At 40.8% G+C, this 17558-nt stretch overlaps 1 protein-coding gene across 1 annotated transcript in view; it reads right to left on the bottom strand.

Annotated features, from left to right (window-relative positions):
- Nucleotides 1–8425: 8425 nt before the first annotated feature.
- Nucleotides 8426–17558, bottom strand: part of LOC130290281 (protocadherin-19-like) — an 86164-nt gene continuing 77031 nt past the window's right edge. The window contains exon 3 of the mRNA XM_056537691.1: nucleotides 8426–9082. Within this exon, the coding sequence (XP_056393666.1) occupies nucleotides 8493–9017 (525 nt within the window). The 5' untranslated portion in view covers nucleotides 9018–9082 and the 3' untranslated portion in view covers nucleotides 8426–8492. The remainder of the gene's footprint in view (nucleotides 9083–17558) is intronic.

The following is a 17558-nucleotide window of genomic DNA, read 5'->3' as shown; positions in this document are numbered from 1 at the left end:
TTATTTTTTGTTTTAGTTGTTACTTTGGTAGATGCCATGTTTACCATTGACTATAGTTGACTACGCTTTTAATATAGTTGAGGTAATAGAATGGCCATATATATGGGCCAAACAGACACTGGGGGACAAGTATAAAAGATATTACCCCTGTTTTGTGTGTATTTTTTTGTGCAAAATTTTGCGCAAGCCCTTTTTTTGCGCATTTTTTTGCGCACGTTTTGGTAGAGCATGTCCTCCAGATGTGGCCGAATCAGGGTACCTTGGAGTGACATCTATAGAACACATGGATTTATTACCTGCGTACTTTTCCTTTGCGCCAAAAATTTTGACGCACGTGCGTCTTTTTCCCAGCAAATATACCGCAAATATAAGCCAACTTTAACTGCACGTAGCGAAATCCTATCTATTTCTGAAGGAAAGTTCTACTAAGGAACCACCAGAATGTTCTCACTTTCCTATCTCAATTCCTCCTTTGGTTGCTTTATATTGCTTTTTACTCGGTTATTCCAAAGCACTTTTATAATAATTTGCATATAGAATATTTGTTTCCAGTTCAGTTATTCATTAGATCACTTGGATATTGGTTTTGTTATTTTATGATCCAATAATTTAATACATTTACATAGGAAAAGTTTGATATCTTATCATAGAACAAGATCCGTCACATTATAATAGCTTTGTAATCCACTTAACACTGTAGATCATTCTCCTTTTATTTTTACAATTTACTGCTTTCCGTTATACTTTTCCCCAGCGCCCGGTAAGATGGCGGCTATCACTGATATCCAGCCATCTTACCATGTGACCAGGGGGGGTTTCTTCCCCCCCAGCCAGTCAAATCTGACTAGCTGATAGCAGCATTTCGCTATGAGAATACTTAGCAGCGCAGTGTGTGAGTCCGGATCACGGGGATCAGGACACACACCGCTCAGCTAAGTGTCCCTTACCCATCCCCCGGCGTCACTTACCCGGCCATGCGGTGTCCCGAGCGGTCCCGGTGCGACCGGCGTCCTCCAGGCGGTCCCGGGGGTGGTGCGTCCCCGCGGTGAGTTTGCAGCAGCAGGGCGGCATCTTCATTGGCAGCAGTGAGATCGCCGTAAAGCGATCTCACCGCTGCCTCTGGGAGTTTCAAAACTGCAACTCCCAGCATGCCCAGACAGCCTTTGGCTTTCTGTGGATGCTGGGAGTTGTAGTTTTGCAACATCTGGAGGGCCACAGTTTGGAGACCACTGTATAATGGTCTCCAATCTGTGCTCTTCCAGATGTTCCAAAATTACAAATCTCAGCATGTCTACTCTGTCAAGGCATGCTGGGAGTTGTAGTTCTGTAACATCTGGAAGACCACAGATTGGAGACCATTATACAGTGGTCTACAAACTGTGGACCTCCAGCTGTTGCAAAACTACAACTCCCAGCATGCCCAGACTTCCCAAGCATGCTGGGAGTTGTAGTTCGTCAACATCTGACCCTTCAGATATTGCCGAAATACAACTTCCAGCATGTCTGGCCATGCTGGGAATTATAGTTTTGCAACAGCTGGAGGCACACTAGTTGAGAAACATTGTTCGTTTCCTAACTCTTTTTCCCAACCCGTGTGCCTCCAGCTGTGCCTCCAAACTATAACGCCCAGCATGCACTGACAGACCATGCATGCTGGGAATTGAAGTTGTGCAACAGCTGGAGGCACACTGGTTTGGAAACACTAAGTTAAGTAAAAAAACTTTCAGGTGTTTTGCAACCAGTGTGCCTTCAGCTGTTGCATAACTACAACCCTCAGCATGCACGGACTGCCAAAGGGCATGCTGGGAGTTGTAGCAGTATGCCGCCAGCTGTTGCATAACTACAAGTTCCAGCATGTCCTTCTGCTGTCACTGCATGCTGAGATTTGAAGTTTTTGCAACAGCTGAAGGCACACTGGTTGCGAAACACTGAGTCTGTTTCCATGTTTCGCAACCAGTGTGCCTCCAGCTGTTGCAAAACTACAACTCCCAGCATGCACGGACAGCCAAAGGGCATGCTCAGAGTTGTAGTTTTGCAACAGCTGGATGTTTCCCCCCCCACCCCCCATGTGAATGGACAGGGTACACTCACATGGGCGGAGGTTTACAGGGAGTGCTGCAAGATTGAGATGCAGCAAACTCGCTGTGAACCCCCGCCCGTGTGACTGCACCCTAAAAACACTACACTACACTACACTACACTTAAATAAAATAAGTAAAAAAAACACTATATATATATATATATATATATATATATATATATATATATATATATATATATAAAATGTACAAACAAAAAAGTTGCAACAGCACTCTAGGTCAAAAGATGGAGGCTCTCAGCGCACTTTTTGATCAAAATGTGTCCCCCCCTATATATATATATATATATATATATATATATATATATATATATATATATATATACACACATACCCCCTCCCCTCCCCAATAAATATGAACAACGTCTGGTACGGCACTGTTTCCAAAATGGAGCCTCCAGCTGTTGCAAAACAACAACTTCCAATATTGCCGGACAGCCATTGACTGTCCAGGCATGTTGGGAGTTTTGCAACAGCTGGAGGCACCCTGTTTGGGAAACACTGGCATAGAATACCCCTATGTCCACCCCTATGCAAAACCCTAATTTAGGCCTCAAATGCGCATGGCGCTCTCACTTTTGAGACCTGTCGTATTTGAAGGCAACATTTTAGGGTCACATATGGGGTATCGCCGTACTCGGGAGAAATTGCCTTACAGATTTTGGGGGGCTTTTTCTCCTTTTACCCATTATGAAAAGGAACAGTTGGCGTCTACACCAGTATGTTAGTGTATAAAAATAAAATTATTTACATTGACATGCAGGTGTTGCCGCATACTTTACATTTTCACAAGAGGTAAATGGGAAAAAAGATCCCCATTTTTTGGGACACAATTTAGCCAGAGTACGGAGATACCACATATGTGGGCGCAAAGTGCTCTGCGGGCGCACAACAAGGCCCATAAGGTAGAGGGCACCATGTACATTTGAGGTGATTTGCACAGGGGGGTCACAGATGGTAAATGAAGAATAAGGACATTGGTATAATTGATGTGTTGTAATTGGGTGCAAAAAGTGGTATTATTGTGAGATTAAAACTCTACATAATGAAGAAAAAACATTCTAAAACTAATAACGAGGACAAAACTTACTGTTTAGGTGCAGAAACGCTGCAGACAAAGCTCCTACTAAATAGAGCTGCGGTGTAAATTTATGCTCTGAGGAGAATTCTACATTTAAACGCAATTCAAGAAAGTAGCTGCACAAGAATGATAAATGTAACGCAGCTGCGCCAAATTTACACAACAGGCAGAGGGGTAAAAAACTTCTATTATACACTGGAAATGATACATGTCCCCCCATATACATATATACACTATATACACTATATACACTATATACACTGCTATATATACACAACAGGCAGAGGGGTAAAAAACTTCTATTATACACTGGAAATGATACATGTCCCCCCATATACCCCATATACATATATACACTATATACACTATATACACTGCTATATATACACAACAGGCAGAGGGGTAAAAAACTTCTATTATACACTGGAAATGATACATGTCCCCCACTGAGTATATTTATGAAATGTGATGCCCAAACATTTTAGCCTAATATTGGAATTATTTATGTTCAGCACGAGTATGTAAAGTAATATTCTTGCGCTGTCCTCATGAACTGGACGACCATGTGACACTTCTTTCCACGTTAAGATACACTATGTGACAGAGTCTGACCGACAGCATTTAAGTTCAGTTGGATCCACCAGGGATCAGGAAATATTTTGTATCTTTTGATATAAAATGTGGAAGAGGAATGTTATGTTGGCTTATACAGCAATGTATTGAACAATTGAAGATTGGATGTGTGACATTGTGATGTCTATATCTTAATCAGCATTGTTGTCATTTTTATGAAATTTATAATAAACAAATTAAAAATAAAATGTAAACAATATTAATAAATAGAAATGAAACAGAACTCCAAGCCCTTCCTGTGGCTGAGGTGGAGAGGTTGCGCTCCCGTTGCAGAGGTCGCACTCCCCGTGCAGATCTGGCAAATAAGAGATTGAAATGAGATACTGTACAGATCCTTGGGGAGTGTAACAGGAACCGTTGCCTCGAACTGGATGGGTAATTTGATTTAATCTAAAACAATCGGATTTGTTTGCCATCAATCCATATTTACTTTTTGTTGCCCTGTAAACAAGTAGACGCCGGTGATGAAGTAATTTACTTGCTTATTTGGTGAACTCCCCTGTGCCTCTCGGAATTGACAAAATGATCTCTCGTGGACAGCAAATGAACTAACGTCTTCTTGTTTGCCGTTCAAGGAAATGTTAAGGAAGTTGTGGAATGGTGAAACATCTTATTCATTTATACAGAATTTACATAGAGAAACTGAATATGTATAATGTATATTGTGCGTTCCTGCTACTGTGACCCTGATGAGTCAGGAATATTAAGAAACATGGCGGACAGTTTTAATGAAAGGTCTTTTATTATGCGACCCTGCTGCAGTTTTCTGAATTTACGTAAACATGGGATCATGCGTGTACCTGCAACTGTTACCCTGGTGAGTCAGGATTACAATGAAACACGTCGAATAGTCTGAATTAAAAGTCATTTTTTCTCATAATGTCCATGGGCTGAGTGTTGAATTCACATATATTGGACTGAGCTTTAATATACCAAATTTACATAGAAAAACTGGTTATCATACATATGTGTAACTGCATCTGTGACCCTGATGAGTCAGGAATATTAAGAAACATGGTGGACTTTTTTTTTTTTTTAAAAGGTCTTTCTTTCTCATACTGTCCATGAGCTGTGTGTTAAATTCACATGAATGGGACCAAGCTGCAATATTCTAAACTGGAATAGAGAAACTGATTATCATAAATACGTGTACATGACCCTGGTGTGTCCAAAATAGGTAGCATGGTTGACAGTTTTATTAAAAGTCTTTTTTTCTTATACTGTCCATGGGCTGTGTGTTGTATTCACATGAATGGAGCTCGAATATCCTGAACGTGTGACCCTGGTGAGTCAGGAATACTATAAAACACGTTGGACAGTCTGAATTAAAAGTATTTTTTTCTCATACTGTCCATTTGCTGTGTGTTGATCTCACATAATGTGACCAAGCTGCAATATTCTGAACTGACATAGAGAAACTGATTATCATAAATATGTGTACCTGCAACTGTGACCCTGGTGAGTCAAAAATACTATGAAACATGGTGGACAGTTTTATTAAAAGTATTTTTCTTATACTGTTCATGGCCTGTTTGTTGTATTCACATAAATAGAGCTGCAATATCCTGAACTTACATAGAGAAACTGATTATCATACATATGTATTCCTTATACTGTGACCCTGATGAGTCAGGAATACTAGGAAACATGGCAGAAGGTTTTAATAAAAATTCCTAATTTTTTCTGTGGGATTCTGTGCGGAAATTCCACGGTATGAACGAGGCCTTATAGAAACAAAATCTGACATTTAAAGGGAATCCGTCAGTGTGTATAAAAATTTAACATTGGTTTCAAAACTGTGAACTTTCAGCTGTTGCAAAAACTACAACTCCCAGCATGAGAGTGATTGTTTATACCAGTTTTTCACAGCCAGCGTGACTCCAGCTGTTACAAAACTACCATCTTGGACAAACAGCCTTTGGCGGTCTGGCCATGCTGGGAATTGTTGTTTTGCAACAGCTAGAGGCACGCTGGTTGGGAGACACCGGTCTGTACTTGGGATTGGCCATCCATATCTGATATGTAGGGTTCTGAATCTCATTATTCCCGATGTTCAGCCATAATTCTGAATGATCATACATTCGAGCGTAATCCGACGGAAAAATCTGCACATAAATTCTGTTGCAGCAGTATGAGAAAAATATGACCTTTATTTCAAACTATCCGCCATGTTTCTTATTATTCCTGACTCATCAGGGTCACAGTCACATTTTTATGATAACCAGTTTCTGTATGTAAATTCAGGATATTACAACTCGGTCCCATTTATGTGAATACAACACACAGCCCATGGACAGTATAAGAAAAAAAAACCTTTTATTACAACTGTCTGCCATGTTTCATGGTATTCCTGACTCATCAGGGTCACAGTTGCAAAGAAGTGTAAAATAGTTTTCCACTGGAGTACCCCTTTAAATAGGATGTCCAGTTTAGAAAACCCATTGTCATATGCCATACAGGAGGGAATTATGGGTAAGAAGATGTCCAGAATCATCATTTTTTTGTCAGAGTAAAGACTGTCTCTATCTCTCTCTCTCTCTCTCTCTCTGGAGGACCCACCACATCCAGCATTATACTCAGAAAACACCTTCATGTGAAAAACCTGAATCTTAGAAATGCAAAAGTAACATAAAAATACAGTGATCCCCCGACCTACGATGGCCCCGACATACGATAATTTCAACATATGATGGCCTCTCAGAGGCCATCACATGTTGAAGGCAGCATTAACATACAATGCTTTTGTATGTCGGGGCCATCACATATACAGCTATCCGGCAGTGCAGACTGTTTCAGCTACTGCCGGATAGCCGTTTATGGTGCCCCGTGTGCTCTGGTGAATGTCACTCACCTGTTCCTGCCGCTCCAGACCATCCTTTTCGGGCTCCGCTGCATGGCCGTCGCGCTCCTTCATCGTCATCATGTCGCCGCACACACGCCGTCCCGTCATCCAATAGGAGCGGCGTGCGCAGCGATGTGATGATGCCGATGGAGAGCGACGATCCAGGTCAGCGGTGACGGTCCGGAGCGGCGGGGACACGTGAGTATAACTTACTATTTTACTATTGCACGGATCCCTAAACATACGATGGATTCAAGTAACGATGGTCGATTTGGAATGAATTACCATCGTATGTTGAGGGATCACTGTAATAAGGTTGATGGAAAAATAATAATTATTAAAACATAAAAAGAAGACATGTGAAGAGTTGACCACGTAAAACTCTACTTCAAAACATGGCCATGACGCCATTTTGAAATTAAAAACTTTTTTTAATTTTTTCATTGTATTTTTCACTTCCTGTCAGTGAATTATAATGTTTCTTTTTTGTTGTTCTTGTAACATCTCATAAGACTATTTTACAAACAGAATATCATGTAAACCCTTTCTATATTATACAATTGTCAAAAAAAAAAAAAAACACAGGCTCATACAACATTTCAGAAATATATTCATCCTGCGAGCGCGCCGAAAAGAATAGGAAGAGATGACACATACAAAATAGAAATTGAATCCACTATGAAAAAAAAAAACAAAAAAAGAAAAAACATCCTGAATCAAGTAATAAATGTGAAAAAAAAAGAGTTTGGACCTAAAAAAAAATAGGATGTTGAAAAGGAAAACTTAAAGTAATAGAAAAAAGTCTCCATGAATATAAAAATGTCTATTCACAAAATCTCACATATTTTTCGATAAATAGTATTTATATAACCAAACTACGCCATAACCTCGCACGGTGGATTCATATAAAAAGTGAATGAACTTAAAAAAAAAAAAAAATCAGCTTTTGAAATTTTCTTTAAAAAAAAAAAAAAAAGCAGCGGCTTAGTGTAAAACGGAAAAAAAATCCCATATTTTCAGTGAACAGAATATAATAAATAAAGATTGCAAATTACAATTTTTAATTTTCTTTCCATTTTTACTTGAATGCCTTTTGCCATCACTGGACATTTTTTTTTTTTTTTTAAATATCAAATACAGTAATAGTACAGATAGCATGTAACAGCAAAAGGGCTTTTAATGCAGGGGTGTCCGGGGCAACACAGCAACCTATCATGGGTTCATTTATGCGACTATCATTATCCCGCTCTCACGAGGCCCAACCTTTACAAGCCTATAAAACTATTAATGAAGACTTTATTTTTTATTTTATTTTATTTTTTTGGAAATCGGTATCTGAAACTTGAATTGCTTAATTTTTTTCCTTTTTTTTTTTTCAATTCCATTCTGTACAAATAAGCTAATTTATATTATAATTTTGATATATATGTTTATAAAAATATATAAATTCAAAATACTTAATACATACATAATACTTTGTACATTGATGGTCGTTGTCGAGTTGTGTGTTGAGAGCAAGAAGATTGGAGGAGGGAGGAAAAAAAATAGAAAAACAAAAATGTTTCCAATTTAGGCTGCTTGCTCGGATGGAACACCCCTGCCACATATTGGATATTTTGGGATTGTCACATAACAATAGCCTTTATTTATAAACAATACATTTAGGGAAGCTTTAAATACAGCAGTTTGTGAACCATTGGTAAGCCATTAAAAACGAACTGTCATTTTTTATTTTTTTAAATTTATTTTTTTAAGTTTTTTCTTTTTTAGATTTAGCTTTCAGTCATTCTTTCTTCAGTTTTTTTTTTTTTTTTTTATCCATACAGCAGGTTTGGTGCTTAGAGAACAATGTCTTTTAGTCTCTTTACACCCATTGAGTCTTTTTCTCGACATTCTTGCAATAATGGATTGATCTCATGCAATACATTTTCACTGTCTGCCCCCCGGGGCTCTGCTTCTGAAGGTCGAGAAGGACCATTGCTTACAAACTGCTCCATGTCACGGTTTCCGGTGCAGTGCATTATATTGTACGTTGCGGTGGGTTTGGCAGGCAGAGGACTCTTTAGATGCAGAGGAGAAGTGATGGGGCTGATGGCCTCACAGCCGTTTCCTGCTTCGCGAATGGCGCCGTTGACCTTGGGGCTGCAGATAGGCAGATCCACTGTCCTTTTCCCTTTTAGGGTAGCCCTGCCGTCATCAGTATTATGCTCGTTTCCGTCTTTGCCAAAAGTTGCAAAAGTTCTTTTAGTGTTGCAGTCCTCGAAGGCTTCAGTGTCCACATTGGTGGCTTCTATAGACAAAGCAATGACATTTCTTCCGTGCTCCGGGGACTTGGCTCGACTAGGGATGGGGACACGGGGCATCCAACATCTATCGGAGTGACCAAGAATTCGACATTCTTCTCTGCAGTGGAAACCTTCAGTCTGATCTGAAAAGGGGTAAGAAAGAAAAAAAGAATTAACACAAAGAAATGCGGAATCAGTATTTGATTTGGCAAGTCGTATAATAAGCTGTAATTATCATTAGACAAAAAGCTGCATTGTGCGCCTCATATTTACAACCGTAATTATGTGCTATAATTTGTATCCTTATTATATTTGCTTAAATGTGTCTTATTAATATGTGCAAACTACAACAGTTCTGCGGAGGAAAGGCATATATCTGATGTGCGCTCGCTAGACGTTGGCGACGATGCCGGGGCTCTCCATCTCTGGCATGGTTGACAGAAGCAATGAGCATGGCCACCAATCAACCAAGTGTTTATTGAGTTATAAGCTCAGGGATATGATTTAGTTTATAAAGCGAGCGTGCTTTATGAATATGTGAAATCGCAGAACAAATAACTTGACGTTGCCTTTGTCTTACAGCTCGGAAATAGAAACCGCCGAATATTCAGATGACATTGACGGAGCTTAACAGAAACCAGACCCTGCAGGCAGGCTGCTACCTGTGGCAATTAAAAGGGGTAATCCTCCCTAGACATCTTATCCACAATCCAAAGGATAAGGGATAAGATGTCTGATCGGGAGGGTCCTGCTGCACCCGGTGTTCGTTTAGAGCATCGGGTGCAGAGCCGGAGGTTTGTGACATCACGGCCACGCCCCCTCAATGTAGGTCTATGAGAGGGGGCATAGACTTGAATTGAGGGGGCATAGACTTGCATTGAGGGGGCATAGACTTGCATTGACGTCACGAGCCTCCGCCCTGCATCGCCAATCATCCGGCATGGAGTGAACTTTGCTCCGAACATCAGATGTCTGGGGTGCCGCAGCCGAGATTGCGGGGGTCCCCAGTGGCAGGACCCCCCCGATCAGACATCTTATCCTCTATTCTTTGGATAGGGGATATGTCTAGGGGCAAAGTATCCCTTTAACCATAATTTTTTAAAGGGAACAGGCTTCATCAGCTCCATGGGTCTAGGGCAGGACTACCTTACAGGATTTTTTCCCCATTAAAAAAACTTATCTGCAAGATTGGGGCGGAGTATCTGATTGGTAAGCATTCAAAAGCTGAAATACCCGCCGATAATGAGCATGGAGGCCATGGGCCGGATGAGTACAGTGCTTGGTATGAGAGGTTAAGTTTTTGGCCCATTGAGTTGAACGGAGATGCAACTTGCATGTGCAACCTCTACTTCATTCAAAGGAAAAGACATGGGACCCCTGTTTCTATGACTACTGGGTGGTCCCAGTTGTAAGACTTCATCTTCTCTGGTGGTCAACCCATGAAGACCACCAGAGAAGTGGATATGGACAGCCTTCCACGTCACTCACGCTTCAGCACTGGCGCTGCACAACAAGGTGACGGTGGTAGCTGGTGAGCAAGTTGGGTTGAACAGGGGCATTTAAATTGGAAAGGCACATGGGGAGGGCATGTAGGGAGGGGGAAGTATGGCCCCTCTGCCCCTCCCCTAGTGATGCCACTGCCCTCCATCCAGATATAAGGAACAGGTCTCCTGTTGTGCCCCAGTGGTCCTTCAGGAGAGGAAAAGCCTCTGGTTATCTGGTAGAATAGTCAGTCTTGTATTATAGTGTTGGCATCCACATCTAATGCTATGATGTTCATAGGTTAAGGTAGTGTTTCCCAATCAGTGTGTCTCCAGCTGTTGCAAAACTACAACTCCCAGCATGGTTGGCCTGACTATTCTTTTGCCTGTTGTTCTGTACCTTGTAGTCCTCCTAGTTCTGACCTTGGTTTGCCAGACCCTGCTTTTCTGTCTGTTTGTATTCCTTGCTGTTTTCTTATTTTTGTTCCCTGCTCCTTATCCTGTATAGCAGTGTTTACCAACCAGTGTGCCTCCAGCTGTTGCAAAACTACATCTCCCAGCATGCCCCGACAGACAACGGCTGTTCGGGCATGCTGGGAGTTGCAGTTTTGCAACAGCTGGAGGAACATTGGATGGGAAACACTGGGTTCAGGGCTCATACATTTGCAAGAACTATTCTTATCTAATCATTAGTAGAATCTTATGTAAATTATTATAAACTTGGTGCATCTTCTTAGACACTTTTATCTAATTTCACTTTCATTACGTCAATAGCTGTTGGGCAAATTTCCATGCCATTTTGGCGCATGTTGTAACCTTTCAAGCCATGCCTTCTCCTTCTAAGTCACGCCCCCCCCCCCCTCGTTGAGACATAATATACACTGATGACATATTACAACATGCCAGTTGTTGGACGCAAGTTGAGCCGGTATTCTCAACACTCCACTATTGGGCATTGGTGCACAAGACCTCTTGCATGAAATGGATCTCAAGCCGATTCCAGTTTTTGGATTCCTATATCTGCTATAGACCCTAAATATAGGTAATAGACAGGTGATATATACTATAATACAGTGCATTTTAAGTCCTTATTATAAATGCAGTTCTCACAAAGCGGAAATCAAGTAGCAAAGATCATTCACGCGATGGCTACTATTTAGCCATTCAATAAGCTATATGCTGAGAAATGTTGAGACCTTTGGCCCTTTTTCCCTCCAGTTCCTCCCACTCCATTTCCCAGTACCCTATGCTATGATTTGCTCCTGTTATACAGTGCCCTTAGACCTCAACACCTAGTTGGTATGCATTACACCAGTGAGCTATATGGGCAAAAACATTATTGCACTTCAGCTACTCGCTACACGACTGTCAACGCTGTACATTAGGTTAATCTTCATACGGTTGTATTGTTTTGCATTAATATTGTAAGCAAACATTAAATAAATAAATGAATGAATATGAACAAATATTGCCATAATAGACATTAAAACAAAAATGTTGATAAATAATGTACGATAAATAATAAGGTGAAATTTACGTAAAAGGTTACATTTGCAATCGGCTGTTGTATTTCTACCATCGTATTTCCCAAGGTAAACAAAGTAGAAGCAGCTGAAATAAAAACTGCAATCACAAGCACCGATATTCAGACCTTCAAAGAAGCAATAAAAGAGAAATGTAGAGAAAGGCTGAGTATGGACACAACAGAGACCACACACGCTGCGGGTAACCAGCAATGGAAAGGGCTTAGTAATGGCCGCGATTGAAAGACTTGAAGGGTTTTAGTCTACAGAAGATACAATGTAGAAACTAACAAATCCAATTCTGCTCTTGTTTGCGCACTAATAATAGTAAAGACTAATTGTTTATATCTTCTTGCTACCTAAACCTTGTGGGAGAGAAAAATGCAGCAATGAAAAATAAATCACACTATATTGGAGGAGTACTGTGAGCCATGCACTGTGTACTGCATGCCACCCAGCTTATCCAGTCTCCTGAAAATAATGTCTGGTAAAGCAGCCATATTGGAGCTTTTTGGAAAAGATGGGTGGCATGCATACTGTGTGCCACCAAGCTTCTCCAGTCTACTTAAAGGGGTACTCCGCCCCTAGACATCTTATCCCCTATCCAAAGGATAGGGGATAAGATGTCAGATCGCCGGGGTGTCGCTGCTGGGGACCCCCGGGATCGCCGCTGCTGCATCGTGCTATCATTACTGCACAGAGCGAGTTCGCTCTGTGCGTAATGACGGGCGATACAGGGGACTGAGCAGTGTGACGTCATGGCTCCGCCCTTCGTGACATCACAGCCCGTTCCTTAATGCAAGTCTATGGCAGGGGGTGTGACGTCCATCACACCCCCTCCCATAGACTTGTATTGACGTGACGTCATGAGGGGCGGAGCCAAGAAGTCACGATGCTCCGGCCCCTGTATTGCCCGTCATTACGCACAGAGCAAACTCGCTCTGTGCAGTAATGATAGCGGGGTGCCGCAGTGGAGATCCTGGGGCTCCCCAGCAGCGGGACCCCAGTGATCTGACATCTTATCCCCTATCCTTTGGATAGGGGATAAGATGTCTAGGGGCAGAGTACCCCTTTAAGTCCCAGCAGTGATGGTTTATCTCCCCTCTTAGCCTTCTCTCAGCCTTCAATAAACCTTCTCTCCCCTGCCTGCTCAATCCCCTCTCCCTGCTCCTAGCATTAACTATTATCTGCACCTGCCTGCTGGACAGTGAAATCATACTTTGAGGCGTCTCCGCAGCCTGAAAGTAATGTGGACAGGAAATTTATGAGAAGCCCCCTAGACTTGTATAGGACTTTTGTTACAACTCCTGATCACATTACTCTTGGACTTCGGGGATTTCTCAGATTTACAAACATGCATGATAAAGTATGATTTAACTGTCCAGGTTTGGCTATTTTATTCTCAGTCTGTGAAGATATACACACATACATTGAGTTTTACTATATATATATATATATATATATATATATATATATATATATTGAGTTTTACTATATATTATTTTAATTATTACTTTATAATACACAGATATTAACACAATATTACACACTGGACAATCACTTTCTACTTCCACACAAGTAAAATAAATCCCCGGTTTAGCAGAGGGCACCTGACTCTGGCTTTATGTCTCCTAACAAGACAGATTTATACATAGCACTTCCAGCATTGATTCAGACAAGGAAGTTGAGCCATGACTTCAAAAAAACAGACAGCTGCTTCAATCTTATTAAGCCTCTTGAATATGACGTATGGCCTTGTGCTGCTGTACAGTGAGACTATAAATACTACCGAGCCAGGTAGCAGCACTAAAAGGAGATAGGAGAACATCCGGCCAGCACATGGTTAGCCAAGGAGTCGATGGAAGAAGAAGGCGTCCACTGCAAGCAGTAGACCCTTAAAATTGCATGGCGCCCATACAGTGGACTCTATATTACGGAATTGTTAGCATTGTGTGGTGCCACATGGTGCATTTCCATACTGCTATAGTATTCACAACTGGAGACAATGCAGTTAGGAGAGGATACTGTCATAATACAACATCTGATGGAACATGCCCCAATTGGGCAAATCTACTGATCCTGCCTACTAATCCTGCCTAATTCTTATCCTGGCCACAAAAATTAACTAGCCACAAGTGATGGGACAACTGATGGCAAAGGGCAATGGTTGTCTATGGGTCAGATGCCCAGGTATTTTTTAGGTCACACATGGAAACAACGCAAGGTGTTTTTCCCCATCCGGTATGTCAGGTGATCTGGTGTCCCTATTAAGACTGTTAAGACCCAATTAGCTCCTAGCAGGCTATAACTACCCAACTACCCCTCCCCCTTTACTACAATAAATAATTAAATAACAACTGGCACATCAACAATGTAACTTTTCCGTGGGTGGAGATCGGCCACAGCTTTATTTATAAAATTACTTATATAAATAACAATTTAACTGTAACAAAGACACCGATTGGCTTCTTACCAACCCGAGAGGTGCTGCCACACTGTCCTGTGTGGAGGTCTACCCCGGGTTGACCCCGCTTTCACCGTCTTCTTACCGCCAAGCTGTGACTTACAATAAACAGAGATACAAAAAGGGAGGGAGGGCAAAACTCCGGGTCCTGGGCAGATTGAGGGGGGGAAGGGAGGCACCACAGCTATAAATACCCAGGGGAGGGCCCCTGAAAACCCGGGAAACTATTACACCCCTGATTGGTGCACTTTCACCCCCCCCCCCCCCCTCCCCCTACCCATGGGACATACCACTATAGTTACCGACAAGTTTTACAGGCGGGGGGAGGGGGCTAAAAAACTTGCCTGTATTATTTCTTAACCCCTTAACTGCTCACCAGTTAGTTATGCACAGCTTGCCCCTCCAGGCACCGGATAAATCTGAACAGTCACATTCAAAAAAATGGGATCAGATCCATCTATGAGACAAAGTAAACTTAGACTAGACATTCTTAAAAAAGGTGTCAGGAGTCACCCTCGAGCCACACCGCCAGGAGTCACCCTCAAGCCACACCGCCAGGAGTCACCCTCAAGCCATACCGCCAGGAGTCACCCTCAAGCCACACCGCCAGGAGTCACCCTCAAGCCACACCGCCAGGAGTCACCCTCAAGCCACACCGCCAGCCCCGGTAAGCCACACTCCATTTTCGGCAAGATGTACAAATGTCTAAAACGAGTCTATTTATGGTGCATTTGAAATAATACAGTGATCCCTCAACTTACAATGGCCTCAACATACAATAGTTTCAACATACAATGATCTTTTCTGGACCATTGTGAGTTGAAACCAGACTCAACATACAATGCTACGGACAGTGCAGATCTGTGAAATGTGTCAATGACTGGAAGATCTGACCAATCAGAATGGGCAATTTACTGGTAAAACCCCTGTATTACTGAAGCATATGCACTGACTGGAGTCTGGTAGCGCCCCCTACAGTACAGGAGGGTATTACATGTTCTGTACTCTTTACCTGTATTACTGAAGTGTATGCACTGACTGGAGTCTGGTAGCGCCCCCTACAGTACAGGAGGGTATTACATGTTCTGTACTCTTTACCTGTATTACTGAAGTGCATACACTGACTGGTGTCTGGTAGCGCCCCCTACAGTACAGGGAGGTATTACATGTTCTGTACTCTTTACCTGTATTACTGAAGTGTATGCACTGACTGGTGTCTGGTAGTGTCCCCACACTACAGGGGGGTATTACATGTTCTGTACTCTTTACCTGTATTACTGAAGTGTATGCACTGACTGGTGTCTGGTAGCGCCCCCTACAGTACAGGGGGGTATTACATGTTCTGTACTCTTTACCTGTACCAGGGTTAACTGCTCCTTTGTACACCAGGTGAGGGCGGCTCCATGTTACTTTTTTAGGACACTGTGTAATGTACAGGACCCTGAAGAAGCTCCTGTCCTCTTCATAGACCAGTGTTTCCCAAGCAGGGTGCCCCCAGCTGTTGCAAAACTACAACTCCCAGCATGCCCGGACAGCCTTTGGCTGTCCGGGCATACTGGGAGTTGTAGTTTTGCTTCAGCTAGAGGCTCCCTGCTTGGGAAACACTGACATAGACAGTGATTACAGCTCCCAGTAGATCTTTCTTACTTTTATATATAAGGATTTGCTTTATCTGTATTAGTTATCTACTTATTTTTCCTTAATTCTCACTTTTTCCTATTTTTGGATAACATTTTGATGCCAATAGAACCAATTACCAGGTTTCCATAGAGTTATGGTCTCAACATACAATGGTTTCAACATACAATGGTCTCAACATACAATGGTTTCAACATACAATGGTCTCAACATACAATGGTCTTCCTGGAATCAATTAATATTGTAACTTGAGGGACCACTGTATACTGCTAAATTCCAAAAGGAATGTAGTGGTAGAGAAAAGACTCTTGGGTGCCCAAACTACTGTATGCCTGATGTGCCTGAGACCTAAATAACGGAACACATCACAATATATATATATATATATATATATATATATATATATATATATATATATATATATATATATATATAAGTATACACAATGGCCAATGCCTTTAACCGAATTTTCCACAGCCAACAATAGAATTAGCCATCACACCATGACCTAAACACTTCAGATGACATATAAACACAATATATGGTTTTGGTTAAAAAAAATATCAATTTGAAACATTTTTTGTAACTTGTTATTATTATTATTTATTGTTATTATTGTTATTAATAACAATAATAATAATATTAATTATTATTATTATCATCATCATCATTATCATCATCATCAAAATTATTATTATTATACTTAAAATTCTATTATAATATTATAATTATATGTGTTTTCAGCACAATTTTGGATATTTTTTTCATAAATAAATCTGTACTAGAGATGAGCGAACTTACAGTAAATTCGATTCGTCACGAACTTCTCGGCTCGGCAGTTGATTACTTATCCTGCATTAATTAGTTCAGCTTTCCGGTGCTCCGGTGGGCTGGAAAAGATGGATACAGTCCTAGGAAAGAGTCTCCTAGGACTGTATCCACCTTTTTCCAGCCCACCGGAGCACCTGAAAGCTGAACTAATTTATGCAGGATAAAGTCATCAACTGCCAAGCCGAGAAGTCCGTGACGAATCGAATTTACTGTAAGTTCGCTCATCTCTAATCTGTTCTATAATGATTTATTGAACTAGTGATGTATAACATAAACACATGTATTTGAAGTATTAATGAATATGAAATATTGAATATAAAATATAATAATACAATTTTACAATAATAATAAATAATAATACAAAATAATAATACAATTTTACAATAATAATAAATAATAATAATAATACAATTTTACAATAATAATAAATAATAATAAGGATATAACACATTTACAGTATATTTGTATATAGTCCATGAATATATTTTGCCCCAGTGTGTATATTATGTTGTGTTTCTCTTTTTTCTTTTTTTTTTTATTTATTTCTTTTTTTTTTTTTTCTATTGCCCTTTATTTCCGCCTGAATTTTATTTTTGAATTGTTTTTTTTTTATTTCATTTTTTTATTTTTTTTTGCCGCTTTCTTCCCGTCTCCGGCATGTTTGCACAGCTTGCTGATTATA

The sequence above is a fragment of the Hyla sarda genome, chromosome 9, assembly GCF_029499605.1.
Source record: "Hyla sarda isolate aHylSar1 chromosome 9, aHylSar1.hap1, whole genome shotgun sequence".
Lineage (NCBI taxonomy): Eukaryota > Metazoa > Chordata > Amphibia > Anura > Hylidae > Hyla > Hyla sarda.
Note: the sequence above shows the minus strand (reverse complement) of the source record. Positions and strands in the feature narration are given on the sequence as shown.